The sequence below is a fragment of the Amblyomma maculatum genome, chromosome 7, assembly GCF_055883805.1.
Source record: "Amblyomma maculatum isolate TAMU_Amacu chromosome 7, ASM5588380v1, whole genome shotgun sequence".
Lineage (NCBI taxonomy): Eukaryota > Metazoa > Arthropoda > Arachnida > Ixodida > Ixodidae > Amblyomma > Amblyomma maculatum.
Window position 1 is genome coordinate 9057236 of NC_139350.1, and position 26758 is coordinate 9083993.

The window sequence follows — 26758 nt, forward strand, 5'->3', positions numbered from 1 at the left end:
AATGATGCACTTCACACATCCGCAGCTGGAAGGGCAGTGGCAGGCAGAGTGGCAGCCGTAAGCAGGGTGGCAGCAGGGGCGTGCGTGGCAGTGGCCGGGTTGGGCAACGCAGTGGCAGGCACAGTGGCAGCAGGGACGTGCATGGCAGTGGCAGAGTTGGGCAACGCAGTGGCAGGGTTGGGCAGGGCGGGCTCTCGGGAAGTGGAGGGCCCACTCACAGGTGTAGTGCAGGGGGCTGATCCTGCAGTTGTATTCGCAGGTGGCATGCTTGGTTCGCCAGGGGAGGTTTCAGCGTAACGCCTTTTTCTTCCACCTCCCCTGTCACAAGAACCAGGCAGCCACCTGCGAATAAATGCATGTGCCTCCAAAATGTCGACTCCAACTTTTTCGCAAATGGCACCTGCACAAAAACAATGAGTAAACAAAATTTACAACACAATTGCCAGGCACATAAAATCGTTCGCATTCTTTTAGGAAGATGTAGAAAATTTCAGGATTCCATGTACCGAAATTCATGGCCAATGAGAGCGCTATACTGATGGGTTCCAGATTAGTTCCAGCTGCCTTGGGTTTTTTAGGATGAAAGATGCACATACATTGCATAGCATGTTCCCTGTTGCATTTTGATCGCCTCCATAGCAATACAGCTGAGACAGCCAGTGTTTCATCCCACAATAGGAATCAGCAGCAGAGTACCTGACGCATGTCAGGTGAAAATACAGTAAGCATACATATTATTAAGAGCCTCATATCAAGGCAACATACCACAAATAAGAAATAAAGCAAACAATCACTGCGGAGGACTGAATCTATTAACGACACTGAATTTCCACAATCTACCTCCTTGCATCTATTAAATGGCATCACAGGCAGCTGATAAAGATAATGCAATTGACTGCAGTGTTCGGAGAGCAGCTAAACACCATCGCTTCGATGAGCATTTTTGAAGAACTCCACCGATCGAGTTTTCAACTGTAAACATTGAAAGTAAAATTGCAAACGCATATTAAAAGAACCATGAAAAGGTGTTTACCTAAACTAGATGTGCATGAGCAATCGGTACTCCATCAATCCTTTAAGTAAAGCAAGACTTATCACTTTTCACTAACAGCAAATGACGGCGATGATCAAAAATGATGCTCTTCCTCTCACTCAACTCAGCACATGCTGGTGCACTAGAAAAAATTTCCCACGATTACTTTACTTTTTAATGCGAAATTCGACCACAGCTCATCAGCTGTTTCACCTTTTCAATAGATTGAGGCGAAGATTTCAAGCAAGACAAGTATGTACAATTACAGACTTTTTTTTCATTTTTCACACGTATTCCTTAGTAACACGTATTCACACGTATTCCTCCAGTAACAGTTCTTGGCTGTCATGAAAGAAGCTTTGTGGTCGGAGAAATGAAGAAACCAATTGAGTTATCTGGAGGTTGCAGGAAGCAGCGCGTGGGCCCATAAGAACGTTGCACGACGAACAGATAGCAGCGACTGACTGATGCCGCTAGGGATGCACGCAGTGTGATCCGCTGATGGCGAGCCAGCGTTTCAGCAACAGGAGAGCACCTCGCCGCCACACAGGAAGAGGAGGACCCCCTCCTCCTCTTTCTGCATGGCGGCGACTGTGTTCTACGCAGTCACGTTGGCGTCAGCGGCATCAGTCAGTCGCTGCTATCTCTTCACCGCGAGCGACCCCCCCCTCCATTCTTCGTGTTCTGGGTTGCTGCGCGCGCGCGTTTGCCGCTGAATGTACCCCCCCCCCCCTGCCCCTTTTTCTGTGCCGGCTCGAACTGGGGGGCTGAAAGGGGGGTGGAGCTGGTTACAAGGCCGACGTAGCAGAAGCAGACGCGAAACCCAGGAACGGGTGCCAAAGAGCTGCGCTCTAAAATAAAGAAAACAGGCCACTATGCTTTGGGCAGAATAATCACTTTTTTGTATGTACATTTCACCGCGTGCTCCAACACTTAACAATGATACAATCTTGCCAGTCGCGTTGGGTGTCAAGTGATACGGAAGCATTCTGGTCGAAAATTTGTCGGCGTAGTAGTTTTAGTCCACACCGCGCTTCGGAAATAATAGGGAGCCTGAGTAAAAGAAATCGTACCGTGGTAATCCTTACTTCTAGTGATTGATGACCGACTGGTTTGTGGCAGACAATAGTGAGTTAAGGAAATCACTGAAGCTAATTGAACGAGGAATTTAAAAAATTAAGAAAAAAAAAACATGAAAAATGCGGTTCAATGGTGTCAGGATGCTCCGAGTGGAAGCCAATGCTCTATGATGCTAATTAAGTAAATTTCAGTGTGCAATTTATCAATTAAATAACTGAAATAGTTGAAAAGATGAAAACTGCTTTAAGAGATGTACTGCTCAGAATGGAAAGACAATGTTAGCAGATGCCAAGTATCGGTGAGCAAAAGTTGTAAAAAAAAAATGAAGTGACAAGCATTGTCTGTATGTGTGAAACGCTATAGCATCTTAACAGCGGAGGATCAGTGTCCTCCTTATTTTTAGATCTTCCAACTTGACCTAGGTATGTTGCCTTGGAAAGGAGTGCATGCTCGCTATGCTCACTCCTTTTTCATCGCGTTCCGTACAAATGAACGTTTTCCTCATCATTATTGTTTTGAGCAATAACAGACATGCCACCCCGAAAACAATATGTGTGAGGCGTACATTTGAAGCTTCTGACGGTTGATGTCATCTGAAGCTGAGCCTTGAGGGGATGCCTTATAAAGGATCGACACACCTCCTGCTATTGGGATATATTCTAACCCGACAGGTCTTGTATATTTTCATAAGGGCTTATTGCGCTTTCTTCGCCCCCTTCCAAAGTTGGTTAATTTGTTTGTTTTTTCTGCTGGCTAAAACGGCATGAATCAGCCTGCCTCTTCAAATTACGGCAGCGAAGTGCACTTTTTTCATGGGTTAATATAGTGCGCTTTAATTTTCTGAACCTTCATCATTTTCAAAGGCTTTACACCCCTTTTATCTTTAATAAAGGATTTGTCCTGCTTGAAGTAGACAGTCCCTTCACTGTTAAAGGTCCAACAAGCCTTGCATAGTGTCCAAAATGTGCACAATCGTGTCTACATCTCTTGGGAAGTGATTGTCAGATCCATATGGGCAACGTCGACACTAGTTGTCCGCGACCAAATATTCCGCAGACTGTGGCACTAGGTCTTAGTAATATTCCTGCATGAAAAAAAAATCAGCTTATGATCAATACACATTTTCATCCGGAGCTACCGATCTCTACGTAACCATAGAGCGCTAAGTTTTTTCCCCATGACTTGATTAAATTTCACTCAGCTGAGTTACTCGGTATCTTTCGCACATCGCTTTGCATTGTGTCACTGAGTACAACTTTGGTGGCTCTTTTTATATTTTTGCTGTTTCTGATGTAGACAGATGTATAATATAGATGATTAGGTCATATGCTAGGAAATGCATGAAGCCTAGCTGAGGGACTATGCCGCTCGCTAGGTTTTGACCACTTCGGTGAATGCATGTTTGTATAAATTAGCGATATACCATCTTCCAAGAAGTGTGTCTTGCACACGCTTCATGTCGTTCTCAACAGTTTGGCTCTCCGGGGTACCGTTGTCTCCCAGTTGCAAGACAAACGGCCATTTGGCGCCGGAGAGAAGTCTCTCTTAATTCTCCCAGTTACGCCGGTTCGTCCTGGAATATTTTGGCTAAAAACGCATTATAATATGTTTCCTCAGTCCTGACACATTCTGAACAAGATAACTGAAAGTCACCACCTGCCTTCTGAATGATTATTTTCAAAACTTTGCACTCAATAAATAACATCCGGCAGGGCGTGGTACTTGTACATCGATTAATAATTCATGGCCAATGCCGGCGCCCATATTGAACTGCAGGGTATAACTGCAGGGTAACATGTGCAGTACAGCTGAGGATTCGCAGACACACAAAAAAACAGGATATTTGTATGAAAAAAAAAACACTAAATTAGTGCACGCAGCTATTGCAGCATCAGTCACGCTGCTGTATCGGCGCATAGTTGCCGTGGGGCAAACTTCGACCGCAGCGCCATCTCAATGCCTAGGCGCAAAAGCGCGGCCGCTTTTGGAGGTGCAGTTTCAAAATTGAAAAGGATCTATAAACGAAAGTCCAGCATTATATTAACCCTGTTATGTGCGCAGAATGTTCAATGTTTTAAATTGAAATGGCAAAAGTGTAAACAATATACCTGTTGCCCCCTTGCAAATCCTGAGGCTTATGAATGGCCTCTTCCCCTTGCGCCCATGAAGGCTATAGAGTCGCTGCACTTCTATACTCATGAGTGCTGCCATGATATTGCTGCCCGCCTCTTTTAATGTTTTTCCTCCCAGCCGCATGAGCTGATTCCGCTGAAATGAAATCCACAGTTCGACAATTACTATATGGTAAAAAAGAGCACTGAAATCATGTAATAAAAATATTACTGTCATTACTTATGAACTCACATGAATGATTCGATTTTATCAATTATGCATTTTGCTGTCTGACCTTGCTAGTAATTTTACTGTAAATTTGGTTAATGCAAAGCCTAGAAGGTACGGCTAGGTTGGCATTAGTTCATAATAAAAACAATTTCCTTAAACACTTCCATTGTCTAAATAATCGATTTCATTAACTTATTCAATCATCTATGCCATTTATTGTTTGTGGTGCTTTAAAAGTGCCCCAGCTGTTTTTTCTTCAACAATACTCCATCCATTGGCCAGTTGCAACAAAAGTAACCAGACAATGTCATAGATGGCTCACTTGCTCGCTGGATGCTTCCCAAACAGCTGACTGGTGTTTTATAATTTTTTTTTTACATTGCACTGATATATTAAAGGCTGAAACAACAAATTCAAGCGTACACCTGAAGGACCAAGCAACAGCAACAAAAATTTGCGAGCTGTGCCACAGCGCCAACTGTTTTTGGTGTCCATTTGTCTCCAAAAAGTGTTGGAAGAAGTGTCTTCCAACACTTTTTGCAACATTACTAGGTCATGGGAAGCATCCCTGGCCATGAAATCAGTTCTGGTTTGCTTTGTGCATTAAATAGTTCTAACTGTTAGCATCTAGGTCCACCTCACACATATGAATGCCCAGGAATGTGATGTCAATCAAGCCAAAATGCTTAAAGAACCAGAGAATTTGCACCTTAAGCGTGTAAGACAAAATAAACTGAACAAATACATTGCAAAATATTCATGTTACTACCAACTAATTATTGTTTAATGAATAAAACTACATAATTACCAAGGCAGTGGCCGCACGTTCATCTTCAATTGCGGCCTCAATTCCCTCCATTTCCTGCAGGCTGTAGGCCGGCAGCTGCAGGTTGGCTGGCACTGGTGCTGGTGCTGGTGATGGGGCTGCTAAAGGAGCTTCTGATAGAGAAATCCTGGCTGCCTCAAGGCTTGACAGCCTCTGCAGCACCTCAGCTTGGTGCTTCAGTTGCTGCTGGTGATGCACCCGCTGCTGGTGCTTTATTTCAAGCAGCAGCCTAATAGCCCGCAGCTGGGCCGCTGAAACAAGATTTTCACTGAGGGCAGACTCCCTATTGCAAGTTGTCATACTTAATGTCCCACCGTGAGCAATGAACCAGGCATCAACATATTGCTCATATTAGCCCTTAAACAAGAACATGAGTCTTAAAACCAAATTTTTTTGAAATCTTGCCCAGCTGATTTCAAACATGTCATTAGCCAAAAGTAAACTACTGTTTGCAGTGTGACCGAAAATAGCCCTTAAACATTTATCTTGGTGTTCATAGATGAAAATATACCGGTTGTCCCAGCTAACTTGAACCAAGGGTTACAAAATAATGTATTTCAGGTAGGTCAGTGAAACCAGTTGCATACAACTGCTAGCCTCCTTGCGCACTACAGGCCATTTTTTGTTTTGCAATTACTTAATTAGCTAATTATGTTAATTTTTCTAATTTATTAAATATTCATCTTAGGCCAAGAATGTGAATTGGAAAGTTGTAGAGCACCTTCAGAAACCCCCATTTCAATAACTGCGATAAAGAAAGTCTCGTGTGCATCTTTTTTTCCTGGCTCAAAAGAAAGCCCGCGAAATACAAATAATACCACGTGACTAGCGCATTTGAGTGCCACGATTGTGCTGCACTCAGTCGTGGTTTGAGCGAACAAAATCAGCTGCGGCCGTGACCCGATGGTCCCCTCTCAGCGGCACGCTGAAATGTTGGCGATGGTTGGAGCGAGCTCGAGTTCGCCCGTCGCCACGCTGATCTTGGCAAGGCCTGCGCACCCCAGCAGCCTACGTCACGACAGGTGGATGATGATAAAGTACCGGCAAATGAAGGTACGAGCGCGAATTTGAGTCGATTCACATGATGTCATCCTGCCCCTTTACCCCAGCCTGTACGCCCAGTGCGCAGATTCGGTGGCTGATACCTTATCGCTCATCCGTTTGTCGTGACGTTCACTGATGGGAGAGAAGGCGATGCAAAGGACTTTTTAGAATGTCGGTAGTGGCTTGCCGCGCTCGCTGCCACTTGCACCGTCACGTGGGCCGGCTGTCTGAAGCGGGCGAAGGAGCCATCGCAGGCATATCGGCCTGCCGCTTTAACGGGGCCAAGGAGACACGGCCGCAGCTAGTTTCATTCGCCCGAACTGCGACTGAGAGCACCACAATCGCGGCGCTCAAATGCGCTAGTCACGTGGTATTATTTGTATTTCGCGGGCTTTTTTTTGAGCCCAGAAAAAAAGATACACGTCAGACTTTCTTTATTGCAATTAATGGAATGGGGGTTTCTGAAGGTGCTCTACAACTTTCCAATTCACATTTTTGGTCTAAGATGAATATTTAATAAATTAGAAAAATTAACATAATTAGCTAATTAAGTAATTGCAAAACAAAAAATTGCCTGTAGTGCGCAAGGAGGCTGGCAGTTGTATGTAACTGGGTTCACTGACCTAGCTCAAATATATTATTTTGTAATGCTTGGTTCAAGTTAGCTGGGACACCCGGTATAGAGTATAAACATTTTAAATGGTCATATTTAAGTAAAATACAACTTTCTGAACTTGTACAACAAAAGTGACTGCAATTACAACAAATATTTATCCCAACTAAAAACTGATATTCGTCCGAAATTTTCTAATCGAAATGTGCTATTAATTGAAAAAACAAATCCGTACCTCTTGCTATTCTGGTACTGAGCTCACAAACAAGCACGGAGTGTGAAACGAATGTGTTTAGGAAGTTTTTAAAAAATCAAATTCTTATCTCTTGAAGTTATCATGATGGAAATATGAGCAATAATTTATCTCTATAGCCTAATTCTAATCATGCAGTTCAGTTTCACAAAAATGAAGTCAGCATTTTGCTCTTATTGATTCTGCAAGCACAAAAGAAAAGTAGCACAGTAACTATAGCCATACCTGCTTTCAACACAATGCCTTCCTCTACAATTTAACAGCTTGGGAGTATTACAAAAGCTATATAATTTTTTCTCTGGGGTGATGCAAACTCGTTGCAAGAATGTGTATAATTCAAATAGGCCATATTGCACCATTGCACTGGAATTTCTATTCAACACCACTTTTTGCTGTTGCGCTCAGGATACGGTAAATCAAAGAAATAAAATACTGTAGGTAGTATAAGTGGTTTCTCACTCAGTTACAGCTCGCCTGCCTTGGACCACATATTCTACTATAGTGGTACAAGAGAAAGTTCCACATCCAAACTTTACAGTTGGGCACAGTATTGGTGCACACTATCCAGGTTAACCTACACCTCTACATGTATATGCTGATGTATGGCTATAATTTTCTTTGCTAGAAAGCATTTTGAGTAACAACCACACTGTGGAGCACAGCCATTTTGGTCTTGTGCGAAATGCTTAACTTTCATGTATCGTTTTTGGTGGAGAACTGTTTGAGCGTCTATGAAACTGCAACACTATACACTATGTGCCAGTAAAAAATAAACAATGCTCGCACTGTACTGGCACTTTTCAATCACACATTGTGAATCCTGTCTCCCTAGGGCATTCAAAAGTAATCTGCTAGAAAGCAAAAAAAAAAAAAAAAGGCATTGCGTCCATCATTTTTGACGTAGGTCTTTCTATCACGCCAGAATGGCTGCCGGTCATTGAAAGTTTCGCACTGCCCATGCCTTTCGAAAAAGAAAAAGATGATAACTGAGGTTGCAGTTACATGAAGGGTCACTGAATTAGCCAGCACTGGAGGCCGTGGACCCTACAATGCCTACCACCATGTCGTCGCAAGATGCAATAACAACCAGTAGAGTGAGAAGAGCGGTCCATGTTGACACGCCATACCTCTTAGACACTCAAAGAACAAAGAGCAACGAGTGACAAAAGCGCATGCTGAACTTTCATTGCCTCAGGCACCCGGAGAAAGCGATCTCTCTTGGAAGCGACACCCAAAAGAATCACCCATGTTTGGAACCTCGTTCACAGTGTTAACTATCCCTAACTACCATATATTGATATTGATCTTTTTTTTTTTTTGTACTAAAATAAACGTAGCACATTTTCGCCGCTAAAGGGCTGGTTGCTGGTTTCCAACAACAAACAATATAAAATGGTCATAGAAGCTGCGATTGCCATCCGTAGCAGTTTGGGCCAAGGAGATTATAAAAAAATTGGTTTTTTTATAGCCTCCTTAATTTGGGCACGTATCTTGATAGGTGGAGTGATAACGTGCACATTATCGACTGGCTGCAGTGCACCTGTATGCCGGCCTGTGTTTGCAAAAGGCTTTTTTTTTTTCTTTTTTTTTTTTTACGGACGGTACCAGCCAGCTGTCGTACGAAGTGGGATCCGTCTAAAATTACATCGTATATTCGAGGTTTTTGATATATTATCTCTATGGTGATTTTGCCGGGGCTGCGCAAATTTGTTGTAAAATGCAGGTCGTCGCATGACCGGGGGACGTATATATCGAGGTTCCACTATAGTTTGGCAGTTTTGGTGCAAGGATGGGGTTACTGTTTATGAAGTGCATGCCTAAGCTGACAACTTTATTTTGCTGGCAAGAAATGCAAACAAATAAAATGCAAATGAGGATTTAAAATAGACTACAACGAACACCCTACAGGCCTGAGCTCGTGTTTTGCGTATTTTGTTTTCTCTATTCACTTCTGTTGTAAGCTTAAGGTTACCAGTAGGTAGGCCATGGAATTGCAGACCAAACAAAAAGAATAATATAAGCAGGCGAGGGACTGCAGCAATTAACATAGTAAAAATAATGAGGACAAAATAACGGAAGTATTGAATTTGTTCACTAAAAAAGACAACTGCCTTTGCAAAATATTGGCAGTGAGCTTTCCCTTGACGTGAAAGATGAATAACAAAATTATTTTACAACTCTTGGAATCCCCAAGTGCTCTCTTACTTCTTTACGGCTGTTTTCACAGAACGAAAGAATGTGACAAGACTTACGGTCACAAGTGGAAGGTGCTGCGTCACCACTATCCAAAGGCTCCTCCGTCAGGTCTGCCTGCATCTGCTCTCTTTCTTTCTCAGCGCTGCTGCCTTCTTCTGGGCCTTCATTTATTTCGATGTGGTCCATAGGGACTGAAATTGAATGCAAACATGTGGCAAAAATGTTAGTACAGTAGAATGGAGAGTTGGTCCAGTTGGTACATACTGGTAGCGGAAAGACGCAGACAAAAAGAGAAGCACACAATAAGGCTGAACTAACAACTGAGTTCATTGCTAAGAAACTGACATTCATATATACCCTTCAGCTAAGTTGGAAGAGCACCGGACGCGATATTCGGAGGTCGTAGGTTCGGTTCCCAACATCAGCACGTTGTTTTTCCTTCTACTTTGTGTTTATTTATCTTTCCCCTGAGCACATTACATTACTAATTTATGTGATTACCGAAGTAAAAATTTAAAAAAAAAAAAAGAAGACAGAGTACAATCCCCAATGCTTTCCTTGGCCTCGGCGACTGCTGGCTTCTTTCCTTCATGTATTATAACGAGCACCCTCATTTCCCCTTAATTTATCTGCTTCAGCGAAGAAGCAACACATGCGCACGTGGCAAGAGAAATAAAAAAATTAAAATGAAAATCACGGGGAAAATTACCTTAACAGCACATTATCTATGTGTACTGTAAAGAGCTTAGGAACTGAAATTCTTTATTGTCCAAGGTAACAGAAGTTTCGCTAACACAAGCCTCATCATTTTTAATAATGTGAAAAGCCTCCAGGATTTCACGTTGGCTCTTTGTCCCACCCCAAGATGACTTCTTCCTTAAGCAGCGGCCTGCATTTATGCTTCCGGCAGTGTTTCGGCAAATTGGCCCGTTCGTCGAAAACTATGGATCTTTCATGCTCATGAAGTCGAGCATTTAAAGGGACACTAAAGAGAGAAAGGAAGTGGGTTTGCATTAATAGAATGCTAGTTCCTGATTACAAAAAGACCACTCTTACTGAAAACAGAGCTGTTATAAGGTAGTAAAGAAGAATAACAGAAATACAGGTATCGCCACCACAGCCAAACGGCCGAGGCTCGCAACTACAAATCACGTGACGCACTAGGGATCCCGGAGGCTGACAAATGTGAATTACGTTGCATGTTTGAATGCGGTAGTACGTTTTTTCTCAAACATGATAACACGCTTTTATCATACGTAAACGACGGCGAAAAGACAACGTAAATGTTGCAAGGCAAATACAAAAATATACTTGGAGGCGCCACAGGCGCCCACTTCAGTTTTGGTTATGTTTCGGCTCAGGCATTTCGTGCGCACTCGGATAGTTTGTTTGAACCTGCAGCGCCTGAATTACGAGCTTGGAGCAGCAGATGCGCCTTGATGGTTCCCATTTGAGCATTCGGAGGCACAAGCGAGCGAAATCCGCTACCGCCGACACGCTCCTTCGTTCACACTTCTGCGCCAACATATCGCCGCCGTTGCCGCTTCGATTGCGACCTGACCGCTTGACTGCAGCTACGTACGCCACGAAAAGCATACATATGCTAAGTACCGAAGGAAAAACGCAGTATCATTCAATTGTTCACTAAATCATGGCACATCTGACCAACATATACTGCGTCAACAAGACCTTCAACGTGCTATTTGCAGGCGTCGTAAACAAAAGGGGCATATTTGCCGCTCATACCAAGGAGAGCGTCGATATATTGCGCTCGTCGCCCGGCGAAAAAAAGGGCCTCTGGTAAAAAGTAAAAGCTAAAAATAACGAAGCACCAGAAATACAACGAAGCACCAGAAATACATTACAAAAGTTAAAAAAAAAAACGATTTGTAAAAAAAAAAAAAAAAAAAAACGCCAGAAGCGGTAAGACTCGAACTCGCTATTGCTTGCTCCGTAACGTTCGGCGCTAACCGCTCGGCTACGCCGCGTCACAGGAAGCTTGGAAATATTTCTAGTGTTTATGTCATGGCCCCATTTACAATAAAGTGTTTCTGCTGCCGGTCTAAAAATTACAACTTCTTGATCATTGGCGCATGCTGCCTGCTCTCACGTCTTGCAACTAATGTTCTGGATGCCTATGCGCACTATATTGTGCACTGGATCCATTTTAACATGTGGAATTTCACAGCGCTGGCAAATGTAGTGGCACCGGCACTTCGGTCATGTTCTGCCACCGTGGACGTAATTTTCGCTGAACACGGAGCTGTAGCACAAACCTTGAAGGAAAAAAGTGCGACGAAGCTTCAAAACTGACAAGCGCAGCAGCGAGGACACTATTTTGCTGGTAACTAAATCTTATTTGTATGTAAACATGTCAGGAAGCGTTGCGATGACCGAGGGCTCGGTTTGTTTATACACAGTGCAAGAAGGAGCGCAAAAGCTTGAGAAACATGTAAAGTATTGTGCATTACAAGCGCTCTATGTTTTTTTTTTTTCTTCCTTTATGGGCCCATCGCTAGGTAGATTACTCTCTTCATCGTTTTATTTATTTCGGCTGAGGCCGTCATTGCGAGTACGCTGTTGCATGTTGGCCCTTGAGGGATGTGACGCCGCGGGCCGCGCCGGCTCGCTAGCTATCACGGAGTCTCCGCTTACGTCATAGTGTGCGTCACTCAACTCCAACTACGTAGTCGGAGGGCACAGTTTGAATTTGACCGGCGGGAACAAGAAAATCTTATCGCAATATCTCAGCAATTATTCGATTTTTTGCTGCCGGATATGCGGCGACAGTGTCACCGAATGTAGTTTATTAGATTTTCATACCATCTTTGGCTGTCTTTAGTGTCCCTTTAAGCACTGGCCCGTCTCTCCGACGTACATATTCCCGCATGATAATGGAATGCAATAAACTTGAGTTGCACAGGGTACAAACTTCATCTCTTGTTCACCGTGCACTCAGTTGTTAGTTGTTGTTAGTCCAGCATTGTGTTTGTCTGCGTCTTTCCACTGGTTTTAATCCTTACCAATGATGTTAGTGCAGGAGGTGAACATAAGCTACAGTCGAGCCCATTTTTATTTAGATTAATAGAGGAACAACTTAAAAGCTTAAATTTTAAATTAAAAGAGCAGCAAAGTACGCATACGCAAATAAAGACCCACAATGGAAGTCAGAAATTTGGAATAAGTAATGTCGTTGCCTCATAATCTGAAAGGCAGCGCTTAAGTATCACCCTTTTTTTTTTTTTTTTCAGGGACTAAAGACAACAGTAACTTACCAAAGCAGCCTTTCCCATATATCACAAATGTACACCTTTCATAGCAAAAAAATTCCTCCAGTGAAGATGCACAAGCAAAGTTGTTTCTATTTTCTTTTTCTCCAAGTTTAATACTAATGCTGGCAAAGTCATAATCACATGCCTCTTTGGTACCTGTTTTCCTCAAAATGACTAGCTTTTGCTTCATCAGCATATAAGTGCCTGCTAAAGTATTTATTTAGAAGCTGTTTCTGCTTTTTTTTTTTCATTCAAACTTCTGATTTCTTCACTGAAGACCATTTTCTTAAGCCTCTGTTGCTCTGCTTTTCTCTGCTTTCCTAACCCTGACTCCTTACTCCATGCTTGCCTTCCATGGATAAAGATAACCAATATTTCTGAGTGCCAAACCATGCACAGCAAGCTAGGTACCTCGATCCTGCCTTCGATACCTTGCAAACACATTGCTCCGTAGCTTGTGTTCACCCTTTGACATGCAATGCAGTCTTGTTTTCTCGGTGGTTATTTGGAAACAACCCAACTAATTGCAATCAATTAATACATGAAAAGATACCTTCACCTTGCTTTTACTCCTCTTTATGAGTTCACAATCTTCCTTGCACAGAAAAAATATGCCAAAACCTGTTGAGGTTCCACAACATAATGTTGCTTTCATCGCAAACTGTGGGCATTTGTTTTAATTAATGCTTATAAACTGTCAGCTAGATTAGGTATACTTTCTCATCTCATTAAATAAAAGAAGAAATATCATTTATAAAACCGGCAACGGTCTTTCACTTACGCTGGTGCCAAGTTTAATCCTGTAAAGACCAGCGTGAAACATGACTATTGTTATGGCTGCCATAAACCTGTATGATACCACTGCATATCAATCTACTTATCAACGTCACACAACTACAGCCTTTAGACGTAATCAATAATTCTTATCACTTACGAAGTGATGGCAGCGGGACTGCAGGTGCACCAGAGCCTTCATTTCCTACAAAAAAAAAAAAAAATACTGCCTTTACACTTATCTTCAGCACACCGACAATTCACTAGTATTTAAAAATTTCAAAATTTCAAAATTACCAGACAATGCTGAACTCTCCACACCAGAGCTGTTATATTGGTATCTCGTCATTTTTTTTTTAGCATTCTTGTATGTGCCTGCAAAAAATTACAAATGAAATTCCAAACTTTTATACAGTGTACACTGAAAACACTACTTCACATGTAATTAAGACCAAATTTCACCAAAACACTTCATTATCTGTACCTGAGGTTGAAAGTATCAAAGCTGAATGCATGCCATGCACGAGAAGCAATGCAAAGAAGGGTTAATTTTAACCCTGTCAACACTACTTCTCATGATGTGGATCAAACGTGATGTCACGATTCATTCCTTCAGCTTATCACAGCCGGCTGGCAGGTGCCAGGGTTTTAGTTGCTTATACAGTCATTAAGCATGATGCCACAGAATCCAGCCAACATCACTAGTTGCACAGCTTCCTTAGGCATGCTTTTGCTGCTTTTTTGTTGTTATATGACATAACGCTGTATAGTATGCGTGCAATTTCCACATTCAGCTCTCACTAAAACATTGTCACCGTGGCAACAGCTCAGTTCAATGAACTTGCTCAACAGTAAAGCACTTTAACCTCTGAAACTGCCAGTTCAACATTCCAAAGCGGTAGTTAAACAGCAGCAGGATAAGTAAAGTTCAACCTCATTGTAAGGAACTTTGCAATGCAACCAACTTTACTTTCCTCCTCAATTTATTGAAGCAGTTTTGTGCTGCAATTTCAATCCACTGAAGTTTTTGCAAGCACAAAAAAGCAAATTCGGGCATATTCTACCACATGTAAAAAAAAAAATGTGAAGGCTGTTTTCAGAAGCAGGTAAAAAATTATAGGCAGTCTGCATAATTAATCAAAAAAAGTAGGCGCACTAGCACTGCTAGGCCTGTCATGCTTTTCATGCATTTTTACACTATAAGGAAGTTCCAAGAATGAAGAAATATAACCAAAAGGTTAGAAGCTAGGAGACATTAAGGCATGTAGGTGAGCTTCAGCTGCTCCACGATCCAGCGAGCGGCACAGAGCTGAGGTCTGGGGAGTACTGTGAGTACATATTCACTGTCCGTGACGGCTGGGGGGATGACTGATATGCGAGGGAAGACAGGTTGAAATTGAAGGCATGCGATTCAGTGACACATGACTGCTCAGTCAGGAATAACATGCACTTGCACAACACTGCCCAGTGATGACCACAACTATCACACATGCCCCTTTCTCACTTGTTGCAGCTGTGCATCCGCTCCCCCTCATCATTGGCTAAGACATGTGATGTGCGCGTTGCCACCATCTCTGTCGTACTTTAAGTTCACAGATAAAAAGATAGAGACAGCAGCGTCGAACAGACTGGCAAAATCTGTGTTTGCGCCTAGTAGTGCTATACTAAAAAAAAAAAAAAAAAAAAAAAAAATTCTCATCGTGCGCCCCAGGCAGCTTGAACATTCACATAGTAAAGCCTGTACGCCCAGTGCGCAGATTCGGTGGCTGATACCTTATCGCTCATCCGTTTGTCGTGACGTTCACTGATGGGAGAGAAGGCGATGCAAAGGACTTTTTAGAATGTCGGTAGTGGCTTGCCGCGCTCGCTGCCACTTGCACCGTCACGTGGGCCGGCTGTCTGAAGCGGGCGAAGGAGCCATCGCAGGCATATCGGCCTGCCGCTTTAACGGGGCCAAGGAGACACGGCCGCAGCTAGTTTCATTCGCCCGAACTGCGACTGAGAGCACCACAATCGCGGCGCTCAAATGCGCTAGTCACGTGGTATTATTTGTATTTCGCGGGCTTTTTTTTGAGCCCAGAAAAAAAGATACACGTCAGACTTTCTTTATTGCAATTAATGGAATGGGGGTTTCTGAAGGTGCTCTACAACTTTCCAATTCACATTTTTGGTCTAAGATGAATATTTAATAAATTAGAAAAATTAACATAATTAGCTAATTAAGTAATTGCAAAACAAAAAATTGCCTGTAGTGCGCAAGGAGGCTGGCAGTTGTATGTAACTGGGTTCACTGACCTAGCTCAAATATATTATTTTGTAATGCTTGGTTCAAGTTAGCTGGGACACCCGGTATAGAGTATAAACATTTTAAATGGTCATATTTAAGTAAAATACAACTTTCTGAACTTGTACAACAAAAGTGACTGCAATTACAACAAATATTTATCCCAACTAAAAACTGATATTCGTCCGAAATTTTCTAATCGAAATGTGCTATTAATTGAAAAAACAAATCCGTACCTCTTGCTATTCTGGTACTGAGCTCACAAACAAGCACGGAGTGTGAAACGAATGTGTTTAGGAAGTTTTTAAAAAATCAAATTCTTATCTCTTGAAGTTATCATGATGGAAATATGAGCAATAATTTATCTCTATAGCCTAATTCTAATCATGCAGTTCAGTTTCACAAAAATGAAGTCAGCATTTTGCTCTTATTGATTCTGCAAGCACAAAAGAAAAGTAGCACAGTAACTATAGCCATACCTGCTTTCAACACAATGCCTTCCTCTACAATTTAACAGCTTGGGAGTATTACAAAAGCTATATAATTTTTTCTCTGGGGTGATGCAAACTCGTTGCAAGAATGTGTATAATTCAAATAGGCCATATTGCACCATTGCACTGGAATTTCTATTCAACACCACTTTTTGCTGTTGCGCTCAGGATACGGTAAATCAAAGAAATAAAATACTGTAGGTAGTATAAGTGGTTTCTCACTCAGTTACAGCTCGCCTGCCTTGGACCACATATTCTACTATAGTGGTACAAGAGAAAGTTCCACATCCAAACTTTACAGTTGGGCACAGTATTGGTGCACACTATCCAGGTTAACCTACACCTCTACATGTATATGCTGATGTATGGCTATAATTTTCTTTGCTAGAAAGCATTTTGAGTAACAACCACACTGTGGAGCACAGCCATTTTGGTCTTGTGCGAAATGCTTAACTTTCATGTATCGTTTTTGGTGGAGAACTGTTTGAGCGTCTATGAAACTGCAACACTATACACTATGTGCCAGTAAAAAATAAACAATGCTCGCACTGTACTGGCACTTTTCAATCACACATTGTGAATCCTGTCTCCCTAGGGCATTCAAAAGTAATCTGCTAGAAAGCAAAAAAAAAAAAAAAAAGGCATTGCGTCCATCATTTTTGACGTAGGTCTTTCTATCACGCCAGAATGGCTGCCGGTCATTGAAAGTTTCGCACTGCCCATGCCTTTCGAAAAAGAAAAAGATGATAACTGAGGTTGCAGTTACATGAAGGGTCACTGAATTAGCCAGCACTGGAGGCCGTGGACCCTACAATGCCTACCACCATGTCGTCGCAAGATGCAATAACAACCAGTAGAGTGAGAAGAGCGGTCCATGTTGACACGCCACACCTCTTAGACACTCAAAGAACAAAGAGCAACGAGTGACAAAAGCGCATGCTGAACTTTCATTGCCTCAGGCACCCGGAGAAAGCGATCTCTCTTGGAAGCGACACCCAAAAGAATCACCCATGTTTGGAACCTCGTTCACAGTGTTAACTATCCCTAACTACCATATATTGATATTGATCTTTTTTTTTTTTTGTACTAAAATAAACGTAGCACATTTTCGCCGCTAAAGGGCTGGTTGCTGGTTTCCAACAACAAACAATATAAAATGGTCATAGAAGCTGCGATTGCCATCCGTAGCAGTTTGGGCCAAGGAGATTATAAAAAAATTGCAGTTTTTTTATAGCCTCCTTAATTTGGGCACGTATCTTGATAGGTGGAGTGATAACGTGCACATTATCGACTGGCTGCAGTGCACCTGTATGCCGGCCTGTGTTTGCAAAAGGCTTTTTTTTTTTTTTTTTTTTTTTTTTACGGACGGTACCAGCCAGCTGTCGTACGAAGTGGGATCCGTCTAAAATTACATCGTATATTCGAGGTTTTTGATATATTATCTCTATGGTGATTTTGCCGGGGCTGCGCAAATTTGTTGTAAAATGCAGGTCGTCGCATGACCGGGGGACGTATATATCGAGGTTCCACTATAGTTTGGCAGTTTTGGTGCAAGGATGGGGTTACTGTTTATGAAGTGCATGCCTAAGCTGACAACTTTATTTTGCTGGCAAGAAATGCAAACAAATAAAATGCAAATGAGGATTTAAAATAGACTACAACGAACACCCTACAGGCCTGAGCTCGTGTTTTGCGTATTTTGTTTTCTCTATTCACTTCTGTTGTAAGCTTAAGGTTACCAGTAGGTAGGCCATGGAATTGCAGACCAAACAAAAAGCCGTGGCCTAGTGGTTAGAGCGCCCGTCTCGGCTGCGGGAGGTGGTCAGTTCGAAACCCACCGCCGGACACCCACCGGTAAAAATGGGTACAAGCGTCCCCCGGCCTGGTGCTCGGCTTTTACAGGGGTGTGCGTTTGGGAGAAGCTCCGTAAACCCCGCTGCGCGCCCCTCCTCCGCAGTGGGCCCAAACCCAGTTTCGAACCTCGCAGCCTGCAAAGGTGGTTCTGTTTGTCTTGCAAAGGTACTTCCTTTGACCCTCACCTGAAGTGCTCCCTTAGAGCCTCAGCTGCAGCAGTCCTAAAAAAACAAAACGAAAAAAAAAAAAAAAAAGGGCCACATAATGGGCTGTTGCCGCGCAAGGCGGACTTATTGTTGTCCGATGGCGGAACGAATCACTGCCACATCGGCGCAACTATTTGGGCCGTGACCCCTTTTCCCAAGCATTTCACCCCAGAAGAGCCGAGCACCAGGCCGGGGGAAAGCTTGTACCCATTTAAAAACCGGTGGGTGCCCGGCGGCACCAGGGATCGAACCCGGTACCTCCCGAATGCGAGGCGGATGCTCTACCACAAGGCCACCGCTTCGGTTTTAACCCTACAAACACCCGTTTGTAGGGTTAAAGAATCTACAAGAAAGAATCACTAACAAGTATAACTGAAGAACAAAAATTTAAATCCGCGCTGCAATCTTTCTTTTTTGCCTAGTTTTAAAACTTACTGTATGGTTATTTGCATAACATCATTGTATACTGTTGCTCATTATATTTTTATATTGTTGTTTTTAACACCTATGCCGTTTTCCTAAATTTCCTAAATTGCACATGTACCTTGTTCTTTTTTTATTTGCTTTGTTTTTCAGATTTGTACGCTTTTGTTAACCTTCTGTTCTATATATATATCCTGTATGCGCCCCTCCCCTCTGTAACGTACAACTGTACCCTGAGGGTATTATAAATAAATAAATAAATAAATAAATAATATAAGCAGGCGAGGGACTGCAGCAATTAACATAGTAAAAATAATGAGGACAAAATAACAGAAGTATTGAATTTGTTCACTAAAAAAGACAACTGCCTTTGCAAAATATTGGCAGTGAGCTTTCCCTTGACGTGAAAGATGAATAACAAAATTATTTTACAACTCTTGGAATCCCCAAGTGCTCTCTTACTTCTTTACGGCTGTTTTCACAGAACGAAAGAATGTGACAAGACTTACGGTCACAAGTGGAAGGTGCTGCGTCACCACTATCCAAAGGCTCCTCCGTCAGGTCTGCCTGCATCTGCTCTCTTTCTTTCTCAGCGCTGCTGCCTTCTTCTGGGCCTTCATTTATTTCGATGTGGTCCATAGGGACTGAAATTGAATGCAAACATGTGGCAAAAATGTTAGTACAGTAGAATGGAGAGTTGGTCCAGTTGGTACATACTGGTAGCGGAAAGACGCAGACAAAAAGAGAAGCACACAATAAGGCTGAACTAACAACTGAGTTCATTGCTAAGAAACTGACATTCATATATACCCTTCAGCTAAGTTGGAAGAGCACCGGACGCGATATTCGGAGGTCGTAGGTTCGGTTCCCAACATCAGCACGTTGTTTTTCCTTCTACTTTGTGTTTATTTATCTTTCCCCTGAGCACATTACATTACTAATTTATGTGATTACCGAAGTAAAAATTTAAAAAAAAAAAAAGAAGACAGAGTACAATCCCCAATGCTTTCCTTGGCCTCGGCGACTGCTGGCTTCTTTCCTTCATGTATTATAACGAGCACCCTCATTTCCCCTTAATTTATCTGCTTCAGCGAAGAAGCAACACATGCGCACGTGGCAAGAGAAATAAAAAAATTAAAATGAAAATCACGGGGAAAATTACCTTAACAGCACATTATCTATGTGTACTGTAAAGAGCTTAGGAACTGAAATTCTTTATTGTCCAAGGTAACAGAAGTTTCGCTAACACAAGCCTCATCATTTTTAATAATGTGAAAAGCCTCCAGGATTTCACGTTGGCTCTTTGTCCCACCCCAAGATGACTTCTTCCTTAAGCAGCGGCCTGCATTTATGCTTCCGGCAGTGTTTCGGCAAATTGGCCCGTTCGTCGAAAACTATGGATCTTTCATGCTCATGAAGTCGAGCATTTAAAGGGACACTAAAGAGAGAAAGGAAGTGGGTTTGCATTAATAGAATGCTAGTTCCTGATTACAAAAAGACCACTCTTACTGAAAACAGAGCTGTTATAAGGTAGTAAAGAAGAATAACAGAAATACAGGTATCGCCACCACAGCCAAACGGCCGAGGCTCGCAACTACAAATCACGTGACGCACTAGGGATCCCGGAGGCTGACAAATGTGAATTACGTTGCATGTTTGAATGCGGTAGTACGTTTTTTCTCAAACATGATAACACGCTTTTATCATACGTAAACGACGGCGAAAAGACAACGTAAATGTTGCAAGGCAAATACAAAAATATACTTGGAGGCGCCACAGGCGCCCACTTCAGTTTTGGTTATGTTTCGGCTCAGGCATTTCGTGCGCACTCGGATAGTTTGTTTGAACCTGCAGCGCCTGAATTACGAGCTTGGAGCAGCAGATGCGCCTTGATGGTTCCCATTTGAGCATTCGGAGGCACAAGCGAGCGAAATCCGCTACCGCCGACACGCTCCTTCGTTCACACTTCTGCGCCAACATATCGCCGCCGTTGCCGCTTCGATTGCGACCTGACCGCTTGACTGCAGCTACGTACGCCACGAAAAGCATACATATGCTAAGTACCGAAGGAAAAACGCAGTATCATTCAATTGTTCACTAAATCATGGCACATCTGACCAACATATACTGCGTCAACAAGACCTTCAACGTGCTATTTGCAGGCGTCGTAAACAAAAGGGGCATATTTGCCGCTCATACCAAGGAGAGCGTCGATATATTGCGCTCGTCGCCCGGCGAAAAAAAGGGCCTCTGGTAAAAAGTAAAAGCTAAAAATAACGAAGCACCAGAAATACAACGAAGCACCAGAAATACATTACAAAAGTTAAAAAAAAAAACGATTTGTAAAAAAAAAAAAAAAAAAAAACGCCAGAAGCGGTAAGACTCGAACTCGCTATTGCTTGCTCCGTAACGTTCGGCGCTAACCGCTCGGCTACGCCGCGTCACAGGAAGCTTGGAAATATTTCTAGTGTTTATGTCATGGCCCCATTTACAATAAAGTGTTTCTGCTGCCGGTCTAAAAATTACAACTTCTTGATCATTGGCGCATGCTGCCTGCTCTCACGTCTTGCAACTAATGTTCTGGATGCCTATGCGCACTATATTGTGCACTGGATCCATTTTAACATGTGGAATTTCACAGCGCTGGCAAATGTAGTGGCACCGGCACTTCGGTCATGTTCTGCCACCGTGGACGTAATTTTCGCTGAACACGGAGCTGTAGCACAAACCTTGAAGGAAAAAAGTGCGACGAAGCTTCAAAACTGACAAGCGCAGCAGCGAGGACACTATTTTGCTGGTAACTAAATCTTATTTGTATGTAAACATGTCAGGAAGCGTTGCGATGACCGAGGGCTCGGTTTGTTTATACACAGTGCAAGAAGGAGCGCAAAAGCTTGAGAAACATGTAAAGTATTGTGCATTACAAGCGCTCTATGTTTTTTTTTTTTCTTCCTTTATGGGCCCATCGCTAGGTAGATTACTCTCTTCATCGTTTTATTTATTTCGGCTGAGGCCGTCATTGCGAGTACGCTGTTGCATGTTGGCCCTTGAGGGATGTGACGCCGCGGGCCGCGCCGGCTCGCTAGCTATCACGGAGTCTCCGCTTACGTCATAGTGTGCGTCACTCAACTCCAACTACGTAGTCGGAGGGCACAGTTTGAATTTGACCGGCGGGAACAAGAAAATCTTATCGCAATATCTCAGCAATTATTCGATTTTTTGCTGCCGGATATGCGGCGACAGTGTCACCGAATGTAGTTTATTAGATTTTCATACCATCTTTGGCTGTCTTTAGTGTCCCTTTAAGCACTGGCCCGTCTCTCCGACGTACATATTCCCGCATGATAATGGAATGCAATAAACTTGAGTTGCACAGGGTACAAACTTCATCTCTTGTTCACCGTGCACTCAGTTGTTAGTTGTTGTTAGTCCAGCATTGTGTTTGTCTGCGTCTTTCCACTGGTTTTAATCCTTACCAATGATGTTAGTGCAGGAGGTGAACATAAGCTACAGTCGAGCCCATTTTTATTTAGATTAATAGAGGAACAACTTAAAAGCTTAAATTTTAAATTAAAAGAGCAGCAAAGTACGCATACGCAAATAAAGACCCACAATGGAAGTCAGAAATTTGGAATAAGTAATGTCGTTGCCTCATAATCTGAAAGGCAGCGCTTAAGTATCACCCTTTTTTTTTTTTTTTTCAGGGACTAAAGACAACAGTAACTTACCAAAGCAGCCTTTCCCATATATCACAAATGTACACCTTTCATAGCAAAAAAATTCCTCCAGTGAAGATGCACAAGCAAAGTTGTTTCTATTTTCTTTTTCTCCAAGTTTAATACTAATGCTGGCAAAGTCATAATCACATGCCTCTTTGGTACCTGTTTTCCTCAAAATGACTAGCTTTTGCTTCATCAGCATATAAGTGCCTGCTAAAGTATTTATTTAGAAGCTGTTTCTGCTTTTTTTTTTTCATTCAAACTTCTGATTTCTTCACTGAAGACCATTTTCTTAAGCCTCTGTTGCTCTGCTTTTCTCTGCTTTCCTAACCCTGACTCCTTACTCCATGCTTGCCTTCCATGGATAAAGATAACCAATATTTCTGAGTGCCAAACCATGCACAGCAAGCTAGGTACCTCGATCCTGCCTTCGATACCTTGCAAACACATTGCTCCGTAGCTTGTGTTCACCCTTTGACATGCAATGCAGTCTTGTTTTCTCGGTGGTTATTTGGAAACAACCCAACTAATTGCAATCAATTAATACATGAAAAGATACCTTCACCTTGCTTTTACTCCTCTTTATGAGTTCACAATCTTCCTTGCACAGAAAAAATATGCCAGAACCTGTTGAGGTTCCACAACATAATGTTGCTTTCATCGCAAACTGTGGGCATTTGTTTTAATTAATGCTTATAAACTGTCAGCTAGATTAGGTATACTTTCTCATCTCATTAAATAAAAGAAGAAATATCATTTATAAAACCGGCAACGGTCTTTCACTTACGCTGGTGCCAAGTTTAATCCTGTAAAGACCAGCGTGAAACATGACTATTGTTATGGCTGCCATAAACCTGTATGATACCACTGCATATCAATCTACTTATCAACGTCACACAACTACAGCCTTTAGACGTAATCAATAATTCTTATCACTTACGAAGTGATGGCAGCGGGACTGCAGGTGCACCAGAGCCTTCATTTCCTACAAAAAAAAAAAAAAATACTGCCTTTACACTTATCTTCAGCACACCGACAATTCACTAGTATTTAAAAATTTCAAAATTTCAAAATTACCAGACAATGCTGAACTCTCCACACCAGAGCTGTTATATTGGTATCTCGTCATTTTTTTTTTAGCATTCTTGTATGTGCCTGCAAAAAATTACAAATGAAATTCCAAACTTTTATACAGTGTACACTGAAAACACTACTTCACATGTAATTAAGACCAAATTTCACCAAAACACTTCATTATCTGTACCTGAGGTTGAAAGTATCAAAGCTGAATGCATGCCATGCACGAGAAGCAATGCAAAGAAGGGTTAATTTTAACCCTGTCAACACTACTTCTCATGATGTGGATCAAACGTGATGTCACGATTCATTCCTTCAGCTTATCACAGCCGGCTGGCAGGTGCCAGGGTTTTAGTTGCTTATACAGTCATTAAGCATGATGCCACAGAATCCAGCCAACATCACTAGTTGCACAGCTTCCTTAGGCATGCTTTTGCTGCTTTTTTGTTGTTATATGACATAACGCTGTATAGTATGCGTGCAATTTCCACATTCAGCTCTCACTAAAACATTGTCACCGTGGCAACAGCTCAGTTCAATGAACTTGCTCAACAGTAAAGCACTTTAACCTCTGAAACTGCCAGTTCAACATTCCAAAGCGGTAGTTAAACAGCAGCAGGATAAGTAAAGTTCAACCTCATTGTAAGGAACTTTGCAATGCAACCAACTTTACTTTCCTCCTCAATTTATTGAAGCAGTTTTGTGCTGCAATTTCAATCCACTGAAGTTTTTGCAAGCACAAAAAAGCAAATTCGGGCATATTCTACCACATGTAAAAAAAAAAATGTGAAGGCTGTTTTCAGAAGCAGGTAAAAAATTATAGGCAGTCTGCATAATTAATCAAAAAAAGTAGGCGCACTAGCACTGCTAGGCCTGTCATGCTTTTCATGCATTTTTACACTATAAGGAAGTTCCAAGAATGAAGAAATATAACCAAAAGGTTAGAAGCTAGGAGACATTAAGGCATGTAGGTGAGCTTCAGCTGCTCCACGATCCAGCGAGCGGCACAGAGCTGAGGTCTGGGGAGTACTGTGAGTACATATTCACTGTCCGTGACGGCTGGGGGGATGACTGATATGCGAGGGAAGACAGGTTGAAATTGAAGGCATGCGATTCAGTGACACATGACTGCTCAGTCAGGAATAACATGCACTTGCACAACACTGCCCAGTGATGACCACAACTATCACACATGCCCCTTTCTCACTTGTTGCAGCTGTGCATCCGCTCCCCCTCATCATTGGCTAAGACATGTGATGTGCGCGTTGCCACCATCTCTGTCGTACTTTAAGTTCACAGATAAAAAGATAGAGACAGCAGCGTCGAACAGACTGGCAAAATCTGTGTTTGCGCCTAGTAGTGCTATACTAAAAAAAAAAAAAAAAAAAAAAAAAATTCTCATCGTGCGCCCCAGGCAGCTTGAACATTCACATAGTAAAGCCTGTACGCCCAGTGCGCAGATTCGGTGGCTGATACCTTATCGCTCATCCGTTTGTCGTGACGTTCACTGATGGGAGAGAAGGCGATGCAAAGGACTTTTTAGAATGTCGGTAGTGGCTTGCCGCGCTCGCTGCCACTTGCACCGTCACGTGGGCCGGCTGTCTGAAGCGGGCGAAGGAGCCATCGCAGGCATATCGGCCTGCCGCTTTAACGGGGCCAAGGAGACACGGCCGCAGCTAGTTTCATTCGCCCGAACTGCGACTGAGAGCACCACAATCGCGGCGCTCAAATGCGCTAGTCACGTGGTATTATTTGTATTTCGCGGGCTTTTTTTTGAGCCCAGAAAAAAAGATACACGTCAGACTTTCTTTATTGCAATTAATGGAATGGGGGTTTCTGAAGGTGCTCTACAACTTTCCAATTCACATTTTTGGTCTAAGATGAATATTTAATAAATTAGAAAAATTAACATAATTAGCTAATTAAGTAATTGCAAAACAAAAAATTGCCTGTAGTGCGCAAGGAGGCTGGCAGTTGTATGTAACTGGGTTCACTGACCTAGCTCAAATATATTATTTTGTAATGCTTGGTTCAAGTTAGCTGGGACACCCGGTATAGAGTATAAACATTTTAAATGGTCATATTTAAGTAAAATACAACTTTCTGAACTTGTACAACAAAAGTGACTGCAATTACAACAAATATTTATCCCAACTAAAAACTGATATTCGTCCGAAATTTTCTAATCGAAATGTGCTATTAATTGAAAAAACAAATCCGTACCTCTTGCTATTCTGGTACTGAGCTCACAAACAAGCACGGAGTGTGAAACGAATGTGTTTAGGAAGTTTTTAAAAAATCAAATTCTTATCTCTTGAAGTTATCATGATGGAAATATGAGCAATAATTTATCTCTATAGCCTAATTCTAATCATGCAGTTCAGTTTCACAAAAATGAAGTCAGCATTTTGCTCTTATTGATTCTGCAAGCACAAAAGAAAAGTAGCACAGTAACTATAGCCATACCTGCTTTCAACACAATGCCTTCCTCTACAATTTAACAGCTTGGGAGTATTACAAAAGCTATATAATTTTTTCTCTGGGGTGATGCAAACTCGTTGCAAGAATGTGTATAATTCAAATAGGCCATATTGCACCATTGCACTGGAATTTCTATTCAACACCACTTTTTGCTGTTGCGCTCAGGATACGGTAAATCAAAGAAATAAAATACTGTAGGTAGTATAAGTGGTTTCTCACTCAGTTACAGCTCGCCTGCCTTGGACCACATATTCTACTATAGTGGTACAAGAGAAAGTTCCACATCCAAACTTTACAGTTGGGCACAGTATTGGTGCACACTATCCAGGTTAACCTACACCTCTACATGTATATGCTGATGTATGGCTATAATTTTCTTTGCTAGAAAGCATTTTGAGTAACAACCACACTGTGGAGCACAGCCATTTTGGTCTTGTGCGAAATGCTTAACTTTCATGTATCGTTTTTGGTGGAGAACTGTTTGAGCGTCTATGAAACTGCAACACTATACACTATGTGCCAGTAAAAAATAAACAATGCTCGCACTGTACTGGCACTTTTCAATCACACATTGTGAATCCTGTCTCCCTAGGGCATTCAAAAGTAATCTGCTAGAAAGCAAAAAAAAAAAAAAAAAAGGCATTGCGTCCATCATTTTTGACGTAGGTCTTTCTATCACGCCAGAATGGCTGCCGGTCATTGAAAGTTTCGCACTGCCCATGCCTTTCGAAAAAGAAAAAGATGATAACTGAGGTTGCAGTTACATGAAGGGTCACTGAATTAGCCAGC

At 42.2% G+C, this 26758-nt stretch overlaps 3 protein-coding genes across 4 annotated transcripts in view; all 3 read right to left on the reverse strand.

Annotated features, from left to right (window-relative positions):
• On the reverse strand, positions 1–15128 carry LOC146182689 (uncharacterized). 2 transcript variants are annotated; one of them, XM_084608902.1, is made up of 6 exons: positions 13732–15128; positions 13595–13639; positions 9445–9579; positions 5265–5533; positions 4222–4381; positions 1–400 (listed from the first exon to the last, which is right to left on the reverse strand). In XM_084608902.1, the coding sequence occupies exons 1-6, from the start codon at positions 13781–13783 to the stop codon at positions 12–14; spliced, it is 1050 nt and encodes a 349-aa protein (XP_084465028.1). In that variant the 5' UTR covers positions 13784–15128; the 3' UTR covers positions 1–11. The 2 variants fall into 2 exon arrangements, with proteins under 2 accessions (XP_084465028.1, XP_084465027.1); XM_084608901.1 differs by lacking the exons at positions 13595–13639; positions 13732–15128 and having other exon boundaries at positions 9445–9883.
• Positions 14690–24889, reverse strand: LOC146182690 (uncharacterized). The gene is made up of 4 exons (XM_084609582.1): positions 23489–24889; positions 23352–23396; positions 19163–19336; positions 14690–14802 (listed from the first exon to the last, which is right to left on the reverse strand). Exons 1-4 carry the CDS (start codon positions 23538–23540, stop codon positions 14690–14692), a joined length of 384 nt encoding a protein of 127 aa, XP_084465708.1. The 5' UTR covers positions 23541–24889.
• Positions 24447–26758, reverse strand: part of LOC146182691 (uncharacterized) — a 9206-nt gene continuing 6894 nt past the window's right edge. Inside the window, exon 4 of the mRNA XM_084609583.1 lies at positions 24447–24559. Coding sequence (XP_084465709.1) covers positions 24447–24559 — 113 coding nt within the window. The remainder of the gene's footprint in view (positions 24560–26758) is intronic.

Excerpts from the sequence above, each read along its gene's own strand:
- LOC146182689 (XM_084608901.1), bottom strand. The coding sequence starts at position 9,739 with ATGAATGTCAGTTTCTTAGCAATGAACTCAGTTGTTAGTTCAGCCTTA. Across the intron at positions 4,382-5,264 it reads AACGTGCGGCCACTGCCTTG|CGGAATCAGCTCATGCGGCT; the intron begins GTAATTATGTAG and ends ATTTCATTTCAG. Across the intron at positions 401-4,221 it reads GATTTGCAAGGGGGCAACAG|GTGCCATTTGCGAAAAAGTT; the intron begins GTATATTGTTTA and ends GTTTTTGTGCAG.
- LOC146182690 (XM_084609582.1), bottom strand. The coding sequence starts at position 23,540 with ATGACGAGATACCAATATAACAGCTCTGGTGTGGAGAGTTCAGCATTG. Across the intron at positions 19,337-23,351 it reads AGTCCCGCTGCCATCACTTC|TCCCTATGGACCACATCGAA; the intron begins GTAAGTGATAAG and ends ATTCAATTTCAG. Across the intron at positions 14,803-19,162 it reads TTCGTTCTGTGAAAACAGCC|TCATCCCCCCAGCCGTCACG; the intron begins GTAAAGAAGTAA and ends CTCGCATATCAG.